The sequence below is a fragment of the Nicotiana tabacum genome, chromosome 5 (genome assembly GCF_000715075.1).
Source record: "Nicotiana tabacum cultivar K326 chromosome 5, ASM71507v2, whole genome shotgun sequence".
NCBI lineage: Eukaryota > Viridiplantae > Streptophyta > Magnoliopsida > Solanales > Solanaceae > Nicotiana > Nicotiana tabacum.
In genome coordinates this window covers 126842774-126862994 of record NC_134084.1, presented here as the reverse complement: position 1 = coordinate 126862994, position 20221 = coordinate 126842774, and the positions used below count along the sequence as shown (strand labels likewise).

Genomic DNA, 20221 nt, shown 5'->3' with positions numbered 1-20221 from the left:
GGTACGAGAGTTTCTTCACTTTTCCCCTCCATTATTTACAGGATCCAGTTCCACTGAGGATCCCCAGGACTTTATAGACCAAATGTATAGAGTATTGAGGGTGATGCATGCCTCTGTCACCGAGGCTGTGGAGTTGGCTTCTTTTCGACTACGTGATGTAGCCGTCCTATGGTATGAGGCATGAGAGAGATCTAGAGGACCTGATGCTCCGCCAGCAGAGTGGGAGGACTTCTCTGAGGCTTTTTTAGCCCATTATTTGCCACAGGAGGTTCGGGAGGCTCGTCTTGACCAGTTTCTTAGTCTGAAGCAGGGGGATATGAGTGTGAGGGATTATAGCCATAAGTTTAATTCTTTGGCGAGGTATGCACCAGATATTGTACGTATCATGAGGGCTAGAGTTCATCATTATGTGGATGGTTTGGGGGATCATCTGATTAGAGACTGTAGGGTAGCATTCCTATCGTATGATGTAGATATTTCCCGCATACAGGCTTTCGCTCAGACTACAGAGGACCTTTCCCGTCGGATTCGTGATACTCGCAGGGATAGGGAGCAGAGTAAGAGGGCTCGTACTATGGGGTCTTATAGGGAGCTACGAGGTGATTTCAAGCCCCCACTCCATCGATATCCACCTCGATCAGCATGTAGTTTCCCACCACAGATGCAGGGCCAGCGGTTTGATCGTTATATTTAGTTAGGACCGGGCCAGAGCTCAGGCCAGCCTGAGGGCCGTCGACAGGAGCATTTCACACAAATAAGACAGCCTATTCATCCATGTACTCAGTGCGGTAAGCTGCACACTAGGCAGTGTAGACAGGGTTCGAGTGCATGTTATCATTTTGGGAAGAGAGGACATTTTATTAGCCGGTGCCCGAGGTTAGGCAGAGGTGTACTAGCTCAGCCTTCAGGATCCACAGCAGCCTCTTCTCCCTCAGTCTGTGCTCCCCGACCAGGTCCACAGTCTACTCAGGGACGTGGTAGGGGGAGAGGTGGAGGAGACACCTCAGGTTCTAGTGGTGGCCAGAACCGCTTTTATGCACTCGCAGGCCGACAGGATTCAGAGGCATCCCCATATGTTGTCACTGGTATATTGACAATACATTCTCATGCCATTTATGCATTGATAGATCCCGGCTCTACATTTTCATATATTACTCCATTTATTGTTGGTAAGCTTGACATGAGATCTAAGTTGTTGCCACAGCCAGTTGAGGTATCTACGCCAGTTGGCGACTCTATTGTTGCTAATCATGTCTATCGAGGTTGTACAGTGTTAATTAATAGCCGTCCAACTTCTGTTGATTTAGTGGAATTGGTTATACTAGACTTCGATGTCATTATGGGTATGGATTGGTTGGCAGCTTGTTATGCTAATATTGATTTGTCGTGCAAAGTTGGTCCGATTTCATTTTCCGGGTGAGCCTGTCCTTGAATGGAAAGGTAATGCAGCCACGCCCAAGGGTAAGTTTATTTCATACCTTAGGGCTCGGAAGTTTATTGCTAAAGGTTGTATATACCATCTGGTTCATGTCAGGGATATACATAAGGAGCCAGCGACTCTTCAATCGGTTCCTATTGTGAATGAATTCCCGACGGTATTCCCTGACGAGCTTCCAGGAATTCCCCCCGAAAGGGAAATCGATTTCGCTAAAGATTTGCTTCCTGATACGCAACCTATATCCATTCCTCCCTACAGAATGGCTCCTGCAGAGCTAAGGGAATTGAAGGAACAACTGAAGGACTTGCTTGATAAAGGCTTTATTAGGCCAAGTACATCCCCGTGGGGTGCTCCGGTGCTCTTTGTTCGAAAGAAAGATGGCTCCTTGCGGATGTGTATTGACTACAGGCAACTAAATAAAGTCACTATCAAGAATAAGTATCCTCTTCCACGGATTGATGACTTGTTCGACTAGTTACAAGGTTTCAAATGCTTTTCAAAGATCAACTCGCGATCTGGTTATCATCAGCTACGAGTCAGGGATATTGATATCCCAAAAACAGCATTTAGGACGAGGTATGGTCATTTTGAATTCATTGTCATGTCTTTTGGGCTTACAAATGCCCTAGCAGCCTTTATGGATCTTATGAACCGGGTATTCAAACCATTCTTGGATGAATTTGTGATTGTGTTTATTGATGATATCTTGATATATTCACGATCGGAAGCCGAGCATGCGGACCACTTGTGAGCTTTATTGCGGGACTCTCCAGGACTACAGGTTATATGCTAAATTCTCTAAATGTGAATTTTGGCTAACTTCTGTAGCTTTTCTTGGTCATATTATTACCAGCGATGGTATCAAGGTTGATGGCCAAAAGATTGAAGCTGTGATGACTTGGCCGAGGGCCCTTGAATCCGACAGAGGTTCGTAGCTTTTTAGGCTTGGCAGGGTATTACCGAAGGTTTGTGGAAGGATTTTCCTCTATTTCTGCACCATTGACGAAGCTGACACATAAGGGAGCTAAGTTTCAGTGGACTGAGGCATGTGAACAAAGTTTTCAGGAGCTAAAGAAAAGGCTTACGACGGCACCTGTCTTGACTCTTCCGGATGGCACCGAGGGTTATGTTGTCTATTGTGATGCCTCGAGAATTGGCTTAGGTTGTGTTCTTATGCAGCATGGTAAGGTTATCGTGTACGCCTCCAGACAGTTGCGGAAACATGAACAGAACTATCCTACGCACGATCTTGAGTTAGCCGCAGTTGCCTTTGCCCTTAAGATTTGGCAGCATTATCTATATGGGGTTTATATTGATGTTTTCACCGACCACCAGAGCCTTCAGTATTTATTTAAACAGAGGGAGTTGAACCTACGACAAAGAAGATGGCTAGAATTACTAAAGGACTATGATGTTGATATTTTATATCATCCCGGCAAAGCTAATATTGTTGTTGATGCTCTTAGCCGGAAGTTCATGGGCAGTCTAAGCCATGTTAAAGTTGATAAGGTCAATATGACCAAATATCTATGCCAGCTAGCTAGTTTGCAGGTGCATTTGGTAGATGTAGAGGGTGGACACATTCTCGTTCAGAATACGGCAAAATCTTCTTTTGTTGCTGAAGTGAAAGAGCGACAACACGAGGATCCTGAGCTTATAAAACTGAGAGAAAGTATTCCACAGCAGCGACAACCTTTATTTGAGCTAACTGGAGATGGAGTCCTTAGATACCAGGGTCGCTTATGTGTACCGACAGTCGGAGAGCTCCGCACCAAGATTTTTTTGGAGGCCCATTATTCTAGATATGCAGTTCACCCCGGAGCGACAAAGATGTATCGGGATCTTCGACAGATCTATTGGTGGAATGGAATGAAAAAAGATATCACGGAGATGGTAGCCCAATGTCCTAGCTGCCAGAAAGTTAAAGCCGAACATCAGAGGCTTGGAGGCCTAACTCAGTGTATTGAACTTCCATTATGGAAATGGGACATGATAAATATGGAATTCATCACCAGTTTGCCTCGCACTCCATGGAGGTATGATTCTATTTGGGTAATTATTGATAGGCTTACAAAATCTGCTCATTTTCTATCAGTCAGGACGACATATTCAGCCGAGAATTATGCCAAGCTTTACATTCGGGAGATTGTGTGCCTTCACGGGGTACCATTATCTATTATTCCTGATCGAGGGGCTCAATTTACAACACATTTTTGGAAATCTTTTCAGAAGGGTCTAGGCACGCAGGTAAATCTTAACATAGCTTTTCATCCGCAAGCTGATGGACAGGCAGAGCGTACTATTCAGACAGTTGAGGATATGTTACGTGCATGCATGCTAGATTTTAAAGGAAGTTGGGATGATCATCTACCTCTTATTGAGTTCGCTTATAATAACAGCTTCCAAGCTAGTATTCAGATGACCTCTTATGAAACACTATACGGGCGGAAGTGTAGGTCGCCGATCGATTGGTTCGAGGTCGGGAAAGCAGAGTTGTTAGGTCCTAATTTAGTCCAGCAAATAATGGAAAAGGTAAAACTTATTAGAGACCGACTGCATACAGCACAAAGTCGGCAGAAGTCTTATGCAGATGTTCGACGACGGGACTTAGAGTTTGATGTAGAAGATTGGGTTTTCCTGAAAGTATCGCCTATGAAGGGCATCGTGCGATTTGGAAAGAAGGGGAAGCTCAGCCCCAGGTATGTTGGACCGTATAAGATTATTCGGAGGATTGGTAGGGTGGCGTACAAGCTTGATTTACCTTCAAAATTGGGAGCAGTCCATCCTGTGTTTCATGTATCTATGTTGCGGAAGTGCATTGGAGATCCTTCACGTATTACGCCCATTGAGGATATTCACATTGCTGAAGACTTATATTACACAGAGGTACCAGTAGCTATTCTAAATCGGCAGGTAAGAAAGCTTCGAACTAAAGAAGTGGCTTCCGTGAAAGTGTTATGGCGAAATAACAACATCGAGGAAATGACCTGGAAAACCGAGCAGGAAATGAGGAAGAAGTACCTACCTATTTACGACTTAAGGTGAGTCGCATTTAAATAATTGGCAATTATTTCTTTATAACACTTAATTGAATTTTAAATGACTAGAAAGTGCAATTTAAATTTCTTATTGCGAGATAGCTATACGAAGCCTAGTAGTTGGAATCTTCAGAATTTGATTTATGCTTTGCAAATGTAACAAATATAGCCTCGCAAACAACGTATTAGCGGGAAAAAAATGAAACCAAGGAATTGACTTGACCCATTCGCGGACGAATGTTCTTAAGGGGGGAGACTGTGAGACCCTATGTGTTTTTTTTCTCTTCTCTTACGTAATATACTTAACGTGACGGGGTTATATTAGGTATATACGATTGGGTATAGCACATTCGAAAAATAAGATTGAAAATGTGTGGTAATATCAAGGAACTAACTAAAGCTTTAGGTCAAAGGAATCCCTTAAATAAAGGTTTGTGGTTAAAGAAATGGCTCGGGTAGCACCCCGCGCGTTCGGAAGGTTTAAGTTTACTTGCACCTGTGGGATAAGACTAAAAGTGTCAATATGCTAAGAATAGTGTGTTATGAGGTATTATAATATCACACGGGTCACATGTAAAGTTTTGGAGTCAAGCAAGTTGCGAAATAAAGGTCGGCAAAGGTTATCGTAAATTTCTCTAATAATTTTTCTAAACTTTGGGTCAAATGTATCAGCTCATTTCTCCCAATATATAATGTGTTATGGGACCCAAAACCTATTGAATCGAAGGTCTACAAGTCTAGTTTGCAACCAAAAAAACCTCACATAAAATGGACATTGGAGTAAAACGTTATGACTGTTTTACCCCGGACTGTCCAGGCTGAAACCGGGTCGCGAACCGAGTCGGGTCAAACAAGTGGTATAAGTCGGAAAATCCGACTTGTAAGACCCCAAAACATTTCATTTTCGTTCCAAAATAGTGAGGGAGCTGAAGAGAGGGTTCCATGGTGTTCTTGAGTGATTAAGGTACGTTTTTAACGATTTCTACCGTTAAAGTTTGTCCCGTACCTAGAAACTCAATCTCTACGCTTTGCAATCGTTTCCCCCTTCTATTAGCTGTGTTTGGAGCTATTTTTGGAAGATAGGAATTTGTTCTTTTTTCTGGTTCTTCAGGCTTTATACTTGATTTTCCAAAGTAATCATCTTGGGACTCTTTTATGATCGTTTTTACAAAGTTCTACGGACGTTTAGTCAAGTTAGGGCCATATGGAAAATCTGCCGATTTAAACTCAATTTTGAACTGTTTATAGGTGCGTATAAGTTGAATATATATAGTTTTTGTGAAGCTTAGGACGTAAGGAACAACTTTCGTGAAGGAACTACAATCATTCAGACGTTCGTTGGAAAGGTATGTTAAGGCTAAGCTCCGTTCCTTTTTGCACGACTTCTTGGAAATTCCTAAGACGTCAAATGTGATATTTTATTATTCTATTACTAGAAAGACCTTTTGTGAAAGGCATTGGGATCGTAGTTGAAGTATTTTCATGATGCTATTAGGTTAATATTCCACTCGTTCAATTAATTAGGGTATTCGACATCTATATATGTCATTTTGTCGGTTTTCTTATCTATATGTCCATATATATGAATTCTTATTCGTCTTTGGGTTGTGTGACTAAACAAAATAAAGGCATTTAGTATTTACGATCAGTTCTTATTCCTTGTTAAAGTATATTTTTAAAATCTCTAAAGTGACACATCGATTTCCAAAAATCTCAAATATAAATTTTACGTTTAAACTATTAAAACGCTTGATTTTTGATATACTTTCCTTTACTAATTATCAAGAAATCAGGTATAAGGACTAAGTGAAGAACCTTAAGCTTTTTATGAACATCTTCAGAGTTAAGTTATCTTTCTAAAAGTCGAGTTAAGTTTTCAAGCTTATTTATTCAAAGAAAACATATGAGGTTCCACGAGACAATTGTATGCGATACGAAGGTGATTATGAGATTATAAGAATAAGAGTACCAACGAGCCAAGATAGGCTAAGTTCTTGTTATGGCCTATTATGTGCATTCAAAGTTCATATCATACATGGCATATTATGCATGGACTTCGAGCTATAATCAGAGGTAAGGGGCTTATTTGCCCGAAAAACTATATATATTGTACAGATGGCCACAGGTTGGCAATATGATATCAGTTAGCTATCGGGAAAGACCGCCATTGCTAGCATTTGGTTGGGTATGTCATGCATTTGCATCAATATATATGTATTCACGACATACGCTTACACGAGCATACCATGCATAATTGATTACTATGAGGTCGGATGTCGGTCATGGAGGCTATAAGAGTTTCAGGGTTAGGTGGTTATCTTTATTACCTTTTTACATCAGCTATGTATGATTCTACTTTCTGCCTTACATACCAGTACATTTTTATTCGTACTGATGTCCCGTTGCCTGGGGACACTGCATTTTTGTTTCGTGCATGCAGGTCCAGGTAGGGACTCTGATCGACCCCTCCGCTAGGATTTCGGGGTTCAGCTGTGAGTTGGTAAGCTCCACCTCTTCCTGGAGCTTCCATAGGATGGTTACTTTTGTGTACAGTTTGGGTACAGTCGGGGCCTTGTTCCGACAGTGCTTATGACACTCTTAGAGGCTATTGTGGACGTCTGGGTTTCCTTTTGCAGCTTTCAGTGTCCAGCCCATAGGCTTGGTATGTATATATATGTATGTAGGCATGTATGTCTCCAATCGCGGCCTTGTCGGCCAACTAGTACTTTATTATTTTGGCTCGTCTACCTTTGTTTATATGGCTTATTGTTATTCAGGTCATGACTTTAACGACCCAGGCTTAGTATTTCAGATGTTGTGCTGCTCGATCTGTTGGGCCCCAGTTTAGTTAGCTAGTATGTTTAGTGGCTAAGTCGATCGAATACAGTATTGAGTGACAGTCATGCTTCCCCCAGTTTGGGGCGTGACACTGATGAACTTCAGCTCTAGAGCTGAAATTTTTGTTTTGTAACTGGCGAACTTCAGCTCTAGAGCTGATGTTTTTGTTTTTGTAACTGTTGAACTTTAGCTCTAGAGCTGAAGTTTTTGTTTTGTACCTAGCGAACTTCAGCTCTAGAGCTGAAGTTTTTGTTTGTAACTGGCGAACTTTGCTAAAGAACTTCAGCTGCGTCGAATTATCGAAATGGCAGAATCGTCGGATCTAGAGAAGAAAATTAGTTGTTTGACACCGGAGGAGGAGGAGGAGAAGCAAAGGAAAAAAGAGGAAGAAAGGGCAGAACATATGATAGAAGTATTCCTTGGAAATAATTCAGAAAGCATCAGCCTAAGAGCATGTTGTCCAGTAAATTTAACTGAGTCCCAAAAGAGGCAATACAAATCAATTATCCCAAATCAGAAGAAGAACTTCTTTTAGATAAAAATTTATGGGAAAGAGAACACTATTCGTTCGAGGATATGAGGGTAAAATCACTTTTACCATCAAAAGAGGATGAGAATAAGTGGGAAAAATACTTGGAATCAAATAAGCAGAGGGAAAGAGAGATTCGTTTCGTACTGGAAAGAGAAATTCGTTTGGAGGAGAAGGAGGAGGAGAAAGGGGGCTGAAGTTGTTTAAAAAGTGGGTACAAGTTAAAACTTTTAAAAAAAATAGGTATAGGTTAAATGGGGGCGACCGAATAGGGTGCCCCGTGTAATTTTTACTAATTAGTCTCCTAATTTAACTCTACTGTTTATTCCCACTCCCCCCAAGTTTCTCTCTCCAAATCCCACCCCTTCACCCACGTATCAAACCACACCCCACGATTTCCTCTTCAATCACCCACCTCTTCTAAAACCAACGAAAATTTGTAACATCTCCACCATTGACAACTATTTAAAAGTTTTGAATTTGGATTTGGGTTTTCAAAAGACATTGTTTGTTTGGATTGGATGTTGTTGCAAAGAATTGAGAATTCTCTCTACGTCTCTCTCTATCTTTCAATCCCAAATTTCAGTAATATAAAGCAAAGGAAAAGAGAGCAGCAATTCCACCATTGACAGCCATTAAAAAGCTTTGAAGCTTTGAATTCGAATTTGGGTTATCAAAAATCATTATTTATTTGGATTGGGTGTTGTTGCAATTAATTGGGAATATGGTTTGGAGTTTATATCTCAATTTTGAGGGATTTTGGTGAAGATTAGAGTTGGTTTTGGTTGAATTTCAGATTGAAATTCGAAGAAGAAGAAGAAGAAGAAGAAGAAGAAGAAGAAGAAATGGCGTACATTATATTGCAGAAATTATAGTAAAATTGTATTCTGTTGTTTATTTATTTTTCTTTTATTCATTTAACTATTGTATGAAAGTTGAACAACATTGTATAAAAATTATATTTAAGTTGTATATAACTGAGTAGAAATAATGTACGAAAATTGTAGATAAGTTGTATAATATATAATTAGCGGTATGAAATTTATTTTTACTATGTATAAATCAGATACAAAATATACAAAAGACATATTGTATAAAGTTTGTATTTAAGTTGTATGTTATTGTAGTTGTATTTAACTGGATAGAAATAATGTGTGAAAATTGTAGATAAATTGTATAATATATAATTAGTTGTATGAAATTTATTTTTACTATGTATAAATCAGATACAAAATATACAAAAAATATATTGTATAAAGTTTGTATTTAAGTTGTATGTTATTGTAGTTGTATTTAACTGGATAGAAATAATGTGTGAAAATTGTAGATAAATTGTATAATATATAATTAGTTGTATGAAATTTATTTTTATTATGTATAAATCAGATACAAAATATACAAAAGACATATTGTATAAAGTTTGTATTTGTCACACCTCCTTTTTCCGCCCCCGCGAGGGGTGAAGGAGTTTTTCCAATTAAAGGATAATCGATACGGGATTTGTTTATTTATTTCAGAGTCGCCACTTGGGAGATTTAGGGTGTCCCAAGTCACCAATTTAATCCCGAATCGAGGAAAAGAATGACTCTGTATTACAGTCTGCGAACCAGAAATCCGGATAAGGAATTCTGTTAACCCGAGAGAAGGTGTTAGGCATTCCCGAGTTCCGTGGTTCTAGCACGGTCGCTCAACTGTCACATTCGGCTTGTTTATCTGATTTTATACAATTATGAACTCATGTGCAAATTTTAACTATTTACCGCTTTCATTATATTTTTTAAGGAATGTGAACATCGTTTAGAAAACATATCTTTGGATTGCGTCACATGAAATGCACCCGCCATCCGGAACATATTTTTATTCAATGTTTTGGGATTTGGATTTGAGTTGCATGAAATGCACACCCGAGTTTAAGAAGGTAAGATTAATTAAATCGCGCCTAAAGAGTCTAACGCGTTATTATCTTTGGGGAAGGCAGTGAAATTTACTAAACAATCCATCCCAAATTCTAAATGTTTGTTATGACCAATTATTGAGGGCCCCGTAATTTGCATTTTTATTTGGCGAGGCTCGTCTCATTTTATTTAAAAGGTCGTCCTATAGCGATTATATTTTCTATTGAGTTTGTCTCTAATAATGAAGAAGAAGAACGGTCCAACTTTATTTACATGCTTACAAGTTAGTTATAGTCGGGTTCCGAATATGATTTGCCAAATTCAAAATATGACCACGTGCCTGGGCAGTTGTTTAGATATCATGGGCCCAGGCCCAGCGCACACTGTATGGGCTGGACCTGGGCCATTCCCTTTCCTATAAGGGCCTGTTAGTTCATTCGACTCAGGCCCAATATTTACAAGGTTGAAATGGAAACTGTTATTGTTTTATTCTAATGGTATTGCTGCAAGTTATAGCGAGACGGCCTGCTAAATGGAATAAGATTAACTAGCAATGGACGATTTAACACTTAACATGCGTTAGAAGATATGCTAATCACAAACACAGCTAACATTCCAGATATTGCTTACTACATTCTTACTTCTTTTCTATCTACCAACAGACACACATAAGGTGATACTAAGTAACCATATGCGAGGTTTAATTATACATGATGACTGCCTTCGTTATCCTAAATAGAAGATATGAACTATTATATATACAACTTTAATGTTTAATATACAGACTGAAACGGATTCGAAAAACTCAGTAAAAAAAAACAACTTCAACGCTTCATTTTTGTATTCATACTTCAACTTTCAGCTTACATTAACAGTGAATCAGTGGAGTACCTGGTATTTGGGAAAGCAAAAGAAGAAGAGGAATGATCAGTGCAGCAGTAGCACACACACACACAACAACAACAGCAACAGAAAGGCAGCACTCAGCAGCAAACAACCCAGCAGTCAGATTTTTGAAGCCCAAACAAACCCAGCAGGAAAAAAACCCAATAATAACCAGTAGGAAAAAAACAGCAACAGATTTGAGCTAAACAGAGGTCCAGTGCACTCAGAAAACCAAAAACAACTCAACTGAAACAATGCTCTACTAGTAAAGGACCCAGTTTGCAGCTCAGCAGCACCAAAACAAATACAAGCTGAGCGGAGAAGGAAACAGATGCAGAAAAGCAGTAGCTTCTGACTGTTATGGTCAAAAATCCAACACCCTCTTACTCTATATTATTCTGAAATTGGACTGACCCATTAAAGGTTGAAGGACCAGCCTTGTTTTTGCTTTTTCTTTTTATCTTTCAACACCCAAACTCTTTAATGTGGAAGTTTCAGCTTTAACACTCTACCTCTCTCAATTTCTCATGTCAAACAACTTAACTCTCTAAATGAGCCTATTTATAGGTAAAATACAGGCAAGCCCCAGGCTGCCTCGTTCCCCCAGCCCTCAACTCTGCCCATACCCCTTTATTTCCCATTAACATGTGTTTCGTGCCCCAAATGGTATGGGCAGCTGACCATCCCCAACTAATCCCCCATCAATTCATTTTATTATTACCAAATGTTATGGGCCTATTATAATACTCAATTAACAACCCATGCTATCAAGTTTTGTTCCCCACTATTGTATTAGTTTAATCACACTTCAGTACCCTACTGTCAGCCCACTTAAACTAACCATTTCTGATCTTTTCACACCCCCAAACTACCCCTGTTAGCCCCTGGTTATTACTGTTTTACCCTGCTTCAATAGCCTGAAATTTTGAACTTCTAAAAGTTCAATTTCAAGCTGCCCTAAACTGAGTTCTAGCTATTACACTGCAGCTACAAACCGTTCACAGGTAATGTCAACCAATCAGCTAAACGACAATGGTTCGATCAATCATATGAAGCTATACGAATCAGAATATTTGAACATTCAGTCCTATAAAACTAATCGACGACGTTTATCTAATCGACTATACAATTTATAACATAGAACAATCAGTCGATTAAACAAACAACACGAACAGGGCATCAACTGGCTTCAGACAGCTTTGCACAAGACAAATGAACAACATGAATTATCTGTTCGACGATATTAATCAAATCGAATATGTATCTCATCATACGCATTTAACAATAAGCAGAAGAATAATCGACCAAATAAAAAGGTCTTACGAAGATGGAGGAAATTGAAAGAACACATCAGAAATACCAAACAAACTAACTAAACATGTTAACAAACTCAAACAACATTCAAACAAAAAATAGAAAAGAAAAAGAGAACTTACTCTGGAAGCTCAACAACAAACGACCCAGGCCTGAACTGGATTTGACCATTTGAGGTCGAACAGACTTTAATCGAGGTGTTCTCAACCGAGAACACTTCGATTAAGGTCTATTAGACCCCAACCCTCCGTTTAAACTGGCCGGATTCCCAAAGTTCTTGTGTTCTAGGGTTTGAACATTCCGATTTGGGGCTCGAAGGTTTGTAGGTAGATTCGGACCAAACCAAGCTTGGTTTGGTCACGAATGAGGGCAGGGTAATGACTGGTGTGAATCTGGGGTGGGTTGGTATAGATCGGGGTTTTGCTCGAACCTTCAAACGAAGATTCGAGACGATGGGGAATGATTCGAGGCAAGGGGTAACAGATCCGTATTCAGGGTGGTTGGGTGCATCAGGGGTGTTACTTTGGTGGTCATCGGCATCGTTGCCGCCGAGTTTACGGCGAGGGTGTATGGTGGCGGCTAGGGTTTGGAACGGGGGGTTTGGGTTTGTGTTTGGGACGACGGTGCACAGTACGCGAAGGGGGGGGGTTGGTTTGGGGGCGTGGGTAAAGGGGGAGGCCTTATATACGGGACGTGGCAATTAACTTGAGCCGTTAGATCAAATGATCTCAACGGCTTGGATTAACTGGTGAGGGACAGGACGGGGTCGTTTGGTGTAGAAACGGGGTCGTTTGGTTTTAATGAGGGGCTGGGTCGACCCGGGTAAGCAGGTCGGGTTACGGGCGCGATCGTGGACCGTTGGATGAGTATGGATGAATGGCTCAGATCAAACGCCCTATGCGGCGTCGTTTGGGGGCGTCCCTGGAACCCTGGTTTGGACTGGGTCGTTGCAAATCGGTTTGGGCCTGATTTTCAGTTAAATTTTGGCCCAAATCCGGTATTTTCCTTCTTATAATTAAACCAAAAATCCCTAAAACCCAAAATTAAATTACACAAATATTAACTAACACTTAACAACATTTATCACACAAATTAGAACATTTAATAAAATCACCATGACAACAAAATAGAATAAAAATACATATTTTTTGTATTTTTCGCTTTTAAAACCAAATAATGGTTAATTAATTCCTAAATGTACCATCTTTCCTAAATGCATGCAACATGTATTTTTGTATTTTTTTTAACTATAGCAAGGCGAGCATTTACGGACAAAACAATTATCAAAATGCCACACAAATCCTCAAAAATTGTACCCGAAGGTAACTTGTTTTATTTCTTTTCCGATTTCTTTTGGAGTAGTTTCCGTGAAGCAAAAATCACGTGCTCACAGTATTTAAGTTGTCTGTTATTGTAGTTGTATTTAACTGGATAGAAATAATGTGTGAAAATTGTAGATAAATTGTATAATATATAATTAGTTATATGAAATTTATTTTTACTATGTATAAATTAGATACAAAATATACAAAAGACATATTGTATAAAATTATATTTAAGTGGTATTATATTGTAGTTGTATATAACTGAGTAGAAATAATGTATGAAAATTGTAGATAAGTGGTATAATATATAATTAGTTATATGAAATTTATTTTTACTATGTATAAATCAGATACAAAATATACAAAAGACATATTGTATAAAATTTATATTTAAGTTGTATGTTATTATAGTTGTATTTAAGTGGGTAGAAATACAGAATTCTGGTCGTTTGTATAATTTGTATTTAAGGGACAAGTTGTAATATGACAGACCGAGGACGATGTCCGAGAAAGCATGTAAAACTAGCTAGTAGCTATGAGTGGAAATTTGAGAATTCTGATGTGTCTACCTCTTTGAAAATTTGAGAAGGAAAGATCCACGTAACATATGAGTGGAAACATAAGGAAAGAGAATAGCAGAAAAAAAAATATAAAAAAATGGTGTAACTAAATCTCAGGCACTAATAATGGATTGAGAGCCTTTTAAGGTGGAATGTATATATTTTGTAAACAAAACTTGTATAAGCAGAGTAATTTACTAAACATGAACATTTATGGTAATAAAGTTTTCAATAGTGTATAGGAATGAAAAAATCCCATTAAATGACAAAGTCGGTGTAATGTATAATTTTTTGTATACGAGAAAAAAAACTAATATAACTTTTAAAGATGCTATACAAGAATATACTCCTTTGTCATTACATATTTATACAACATAAGCAATGTATATCTTTAATAAGTTTCTGAAAATTCTTAAGATTTGTGTCTATGTCAGTGAAAAAGTGACTGATGATCCTCTATTAAGAAGCCATTGTTGTCCATCTATAAAAGATATGTCCATGTACTGAGCTGCCTCATTTTGCTTCAACTGTTTTGCATATGGTACTCTATATTCGTAGTTGGCTCCTGGTCCAGAACACTCGTATTCTCCAAATAATATTGTCCTACAAACACAGACATTCAAATTATTACTCGCCAATGTCTAACTTGTTCTCCAAATAATAGACCAGTGTGGTCCGGCACTTTACACATGAAGTGGGAATTTAGTTCATTGGGCTGCCCTTTTTAATGTCAAACTTGTTAAGTTTTAAGGAAACGCTTCAAACAAAAGTAATCTCCTCTACTATGATTTCTTGTTTTTCTTTTTTTTTTTTAAAGGGGAAAAAAAGTCAAAATTTGTTCATGTTGTATTCGAAATTATTCAATATTTCCATTTGCTTGACTTTAGGTCTATTCATATCCTTGTTGTTGTTAGCAAATTATCTTGTATTTGCCCTTGCCATTAATGGAGCTCCAAATAAAATAGGTGGACTCTACGTGTTCAAATTCTTCGAGAAAGAATGTCCATATTTATCTTTTTATTTTTAATTATGATTTAAAATTACCTTAATGTTGGAGCTCTGTTATGGATATTAAGGGCAAAAATAAAACTTTATCTCAGTTCTGATGAATTGTATAGTTTTACGATTTCATCGACTAAAAGGGTTATCAAATGAATTGTAATTACAATTGAAACGGTGAGGTAAGATTGGACCAAAGTTTTAACACCGTGGTAAGATAAAATTAGGGGAAGTGCGCAGATAGCCATTCTCAGGGATGCTATTTGAGATTAGCCAGTAATTATTTTGTCCTTAAATTTGAAACTAAAAAACTTAACTTCAGGACAATTCAGAACACTTTTGTCCAGAAAAATTAAATTGAAAAACTGAATTTCAGACTAATTTCTAAATATGAGTGGCTATGTGGTGTCATTTCTAGAGCAAATTTGAGCCTATCCTCCTTTTTTCAGTTATATAAAGTGGTTTTTATTCTCTCTATTCTTAAAGCATTTCTACTACAATCATTTTTTAATTTAATCAACAAATTCTGCAATAGGGAATATAAAAAATTATAAATGTTAGCTAGGATAGTTACTGACTGATCTCTAGTTGAATCTCTCCAATCATTCCAGCCATCTGAGGAAACCACATTTGACATATACGTTTTGGAAAAGATGACAGTAGCATATGCTCCCCAGGCTCGGCCCAGCCATATTTTTCCACTGCCATTAATACTGCAATTCACAAATGAAAATCCAGAATTTTCATTTTGGGAATTTCTTCCTTGTGCTGTGATAGATCCTCCAATTCCACCTGTTTCTTCTTTTGCTATTGAATTTATCGTGCAATCCTGTCATATGTACATGTCAATACCATATTTCTCATCATAAACATTATTATAGTAAAGATTAGCTTTTAAGTGATATTCCAATTTATATGTCAGAGATTGCATTTCAAGAGTCCAAATTCTTATTTTTTATCATGAATTTAAATATAGATTCTTTAAGTTTTTTCTAAATCATATTTCAAACTATGTAAAAAGTATTAAGTTATAATAACTAACAATTCAAAATCTTTAAAAGGTATATGAAAAAAATACAGTAAAAAATCATATGGCATAGTTCAGGCTTTGAGAGTCAAACTTTTGTAATTGACCCTGAATTCAGACATAAAATCTTTAAATATTCTAAAATAAAATTTACATATTTGAACTACGTAAAAAATGATGTAAGTCACAATAATTAACAACTTAAAACATATAAAAGGCATATGAAAAAATTATGATAAAAAAAAATCTGGTTGAATCTCAAAATCTGAACATCACCACATAGGTTGGGACATAAGGAGTAGTAAATATTACTCCCTTCAATCCACCTCAATTGGTTTTTTAGCCTTTTTTTTTCTGGTCCACAATATTTGATTTTTTCAGATATCAAGAAGGGATTAACTTCTTCTTTTCAAAGTTGCTCTTGGAGTAAAGAGCTTAGGAGTAGTTTATGATATTTTTAATAAACAAATTAAGGTTAATATGATCAATTTCATTATTAATTGATGTTAAAAGGTGAATTCCTTAATATGTGTGAAATGAGCCAAAAAAATCACTTAAAGTGGACGGGAGGGAGTAGCTTTTAAGTGATAATTTTGACTTATTGTTGATAATCTGTATTTATCTTTTAAAAGATCTAAAAAAAAATTAGTAGTTAATAGTATAAGTACCTCGTAAAGTGATCTACCATTTCCAAAGATGAAATCAATGGATCCTTGAATGAAGCAATCTTTAAAGTAATGTCTTCCTCTATCATCATTAAGAGTGTCTTGTCCTCCATAAAATCCACATCCATAAAATGCAACTTCATCTCCCGTTACTCTTAAAGCCACTGCCTGCGCTCCAACTTCACCTGGTGAAGCCCAAGGAGCTGTGTTCTTAAACCAAAATAAACATAAATCCATTAAAAACGACGGATTTATATTTAAGTTATATATGCTAACAATATAAATATTTACTACACCTATTAGTCTATTCAACAAATAACTACAGAATTGTTTTCTCATTTTTATCGACAACAACAACCTAGTATGATCCCATAAGTGGCCGCCAGAGAGGGTAGTGTGTATGCAGACCTTATTCTATGGGACAAAAAGACTGTTTTCGATAGACCCCTCGGTACAAGAAAATGAAAAGAGACAATAGAATAGAATTAGCGGATCAGAAAAATAAATGGAAAAAGCAATCTAAGAATAAAAAAAAAATGAAAAAAACAATATCAACAATGGCAAGGTATTAGGAAACTGGAGCGAAAAAATAATCTGAACACAACACGTACCACTACCATACGAAAACAAGGCACTAACAAACTAGCACTATACCCGGTGTGGAGTGGACAAACGCTCATTGGAGTAACTAATTAATGTTTATATATATCATAGAAATTTACACGGTCAGTGCCTAGAACTTAAACATAAATTAAAAAGATCGTTAATACACGAGAAAATTCAAATTATATGATTGATAATTAGTTTATGAAAAATGGAAAGAAAATTAGTGTACCTGGAAGCTGATATTATAGGCTATGAAATTGGGAGCATAAATAGCAACAGTAAAGCTATTGGCAGTTCCACCAGTAGAATTTGCAGTATCATTCCATGCTATAGCAGTATTAAGGTAACCTTGGCCTTGTATTATTAAATTTGTTTTGTTAGTGTTTATCACCACTTTCTCCCTGTCAGAATATCATGAAACTTCATTTAACAAAAAAAAATTCAGATTTGTGACCTTGAAAATTCCAAGGTTGCCGGTGTTACAACATGTTAAAATACACCTAAAATATAAAAAATTATTTTACACTGTCAGGAGTAACAGAGCAACATGCTATGAAGGGGATTCGATAAATTAAGTTATATATATATATATAAGGCATAAATAGGATACATATAAGATTTTGAATCAAAATCCCCTTGTAAGAATTCCGAATTCCTGGCTAGGATGCAGTGACACGTCAGCATAACTTAAATTGTTGAATTTCGTTTCAAACTCACAATATAACAAAGGAAAAAGAATATTACGTGTATGTGCCTGAATCAACTAGAATAAGTGTTGTAGTAGGGCTATCATCAGGAACTGAATCCACTGCCTTTTGTATACTACTGAAATTTGCACAACCATTTAAATCCACTGTCAAAACACGAGAAATTCCATAAACTGATACAAGCTTGGAGTTCCATTTCGTATCGTCGCATTTAGAATTATGCAGCAGCCTAGTAATTTCTTCAAAAATTAAAAAGAGATCTTGTAAACCACTTTTCTCAACTACCCTTTTCAACAAAGCAAGTGAAAAGCTAGTAGTTTCAATTGCATTAATATTTGCGGGAGAGTGGAAATTGGAATAGAGAGGAAAAATGATGGAAAAGAGTGCAATGGTAAAGGCAATGAACCAAAAGAGAATGGACGTTCTTCTCCTAGTGTTCATAGTTTAGGTATTTTTTGAATTGATGTTCTTTTGCTTACTGCTTTTTTGGGTGGCTTTAAAGAGTTAAGAATTGTCACAAACATGACATATTTAATATTGGAAGAATGGCCAGTTTTTTATTGACGTAGGAGGTAAGACTTAAGAGAAGTGTGTGCAAAGGCTCATTCATGGAGTATTATTATACATGGTGGAACATATGGGCAGCTGGAAAAAGTGGAGATTAGATAATGGACACGCCAAGAAATTATGTAAGGGAAAGGGATTTAATTTACCATTTTAATCATGTTTAACTTCTATATTCTGATAACATAAATTTATTTTACACTGTTAGATTACCTAAAATATAATTTGAAATAATAACGGTTCATGTAAACAGTGAGAGAGATGAATTGTAAGATAGCAATTTAGTTACAACATATTAAAATGTAAAACTATTTATGTTGTCGATCTATATAACTTAAAATCTTTTATAAATTGGGTGTGAATTCATGATGAAAGCTTTGCTTAGATGCGTGCTTATATGTAGGGGTGTTCAAACCGAACCGGAAAATTTTTATCAAACTGAAAAACCAAACCAACCCGATTAAAAATCCCGACTAGGTTTGGTTTGACTTGGTTTGATATTGAGTAAAAAACCCAAATCAAACCGACATATAAATATATAAATTTTATTTATATTTTTAAGACTTTATAGTGAATTTTCTTTAGAAAATGTAGATATATTTGGGATCCTCTCATGTATTAACCTTGAAAGCGTAAATTAACGAAAAATTATTGTTAGACGACTAAGATAATAACTATCATGCGTTACTAAAAAAATTCTCCCATAAAAATATTTTAATAGATCATATGTTTGTCAATTTTTTTCCATATTTACTAAACATATATTCACTTATCAAAGCTTTATCTATAATTTTAACAAAGTAAGATTGAAATAATATTCATGTAACAAAAAAATTAGAAAACCCGAAAAACCCGACAAAATCGAACCAATCCAAACCGATATAGTTGGCTTGGTTTGGTTTTGATAAAAACCGAACCAACCCGGTCCATGTAGTTATACGGAAGATTTTGACCTATTCAAAGCGAAGGGTTGGCCCTTGCCGGTGGATTGAGACGATAGAGAGACAGAGGCGGAGCCCGGATTTCAAGCTTATGAGTTCAGGATTCTTATCGTTTGAAGTTATTGGGTTCTAAATTAATAATTTATACATTTTAATAGAATTTTTAAAACAAATATAGGGTTCGAACTAAAGCTACTGGGTTCGGCCAAACCCGCTTTCGGCACTCTAGCTCCGCCCCTACAGAGGGAGTCTGCTCAGTAGAATAGACAGTAAAGAAAATGAAAGATAATTTATACACTATGATGCTCGGATGCTTTAAAATGTTGCCTCACCTATGTCGGATCCTAGAAAAATACATAGCTTTTGAAGGATTCAACACACCCGGCAGCTTTTTTTAAGAGTTCGAGAAACATAGAATACAACAAAGAGATATAGGAGCTGCTGCTACTTTTACTTCAAATCAATGGCGATCTAAGTAGTTTAATTTCTTACATCTTTTACTATTATTTGTTTTTACCTCTGAGAGATTTCAATAAAAAAGAAAAGAACATTGTTGCAAAAGCTTAACATTGATAATAACTAAGAAAGCTCGAGAAGCTTCTTCATATTGTAATATTATTCTGCTTCTAGTACAGCGCCGTTGCTTTTGCAGGAAGCAAGGAGTATAAACTAAAGAGTTTAACAACATGAAATGACGATCTTTCTTTTTCGCTTAGACAATTTTTCGTCCTTTTATCTGTCAGTGTATTTGAGAATGTAATTGTGATTCTTTATATTCTTTTGGTTATAACAACAGCAGAAGTGTGAGATGATGTATATATAAGCTGACGAGTTGGATGACTATGCCTCAACTCCTTTAGTGAACTTATTGACATCATGTAAGATGTAAC

General features: G+C 36.9%; 1 protein-coding gene across 1 annotated transcript; it reads right to left on the bottom strand.

Annotated features, from left to right (window-relative positions):
• Nucleotides 1–14059: 14059 nt before the first annotated feature.
• On the bottom strand, nucleotides 14060–18330 carry LOC107831398 (putative pectinesterase 14). Its single transcript, XM_016659162.2, has 5 exons — nucleotides 17864–18330; nucleotides 17349–17520; nucleotides 16517–16723; nucleotides 15400–15650; nucleotides 14060–14425 (listed from the first exon to the last, which is right to left on the bottom strand). The coding sequence occupies exons 1-5, from the start codon at nucleotides 18265–18267 to the stop codon at nucleotides 14248–14250; spliced, it is 1212 nt and encodes a 403-aa protein (XP_016514648.2). The 5' UTR covers nucleotides 18268–18330; the 3' UTR covers nucleotides 14060–14247.
• Nucleotides 18331–20221: the final 1891 nt, after the last annotated feature.

Excerpts from the sequence above, each read along its gene's own strand:
- LOC107831398 (XM_016659162.2), bottom strand. The coding sequence starts at position 18,267 with ATGAACACTAGGAGAAGAACGTCCATTCTCTTTTGGTTCATTGCCTTT. Across the intron at positions 17,521-17,863 it reads GTTGATTCAGGCACATACAC|GGAGAAAGTGGTGATAAACA; the intron begins GTAATATTCTTT and ends ATATTCTGACAG. Across the intron at positions 16,724-17,348 it reads CCTATAATATCAGCTTCCAG|AACACAGCTCCTTGGGCTTC; the intron begins GTACACTAATTT and ends TTTTGGTTTAAG.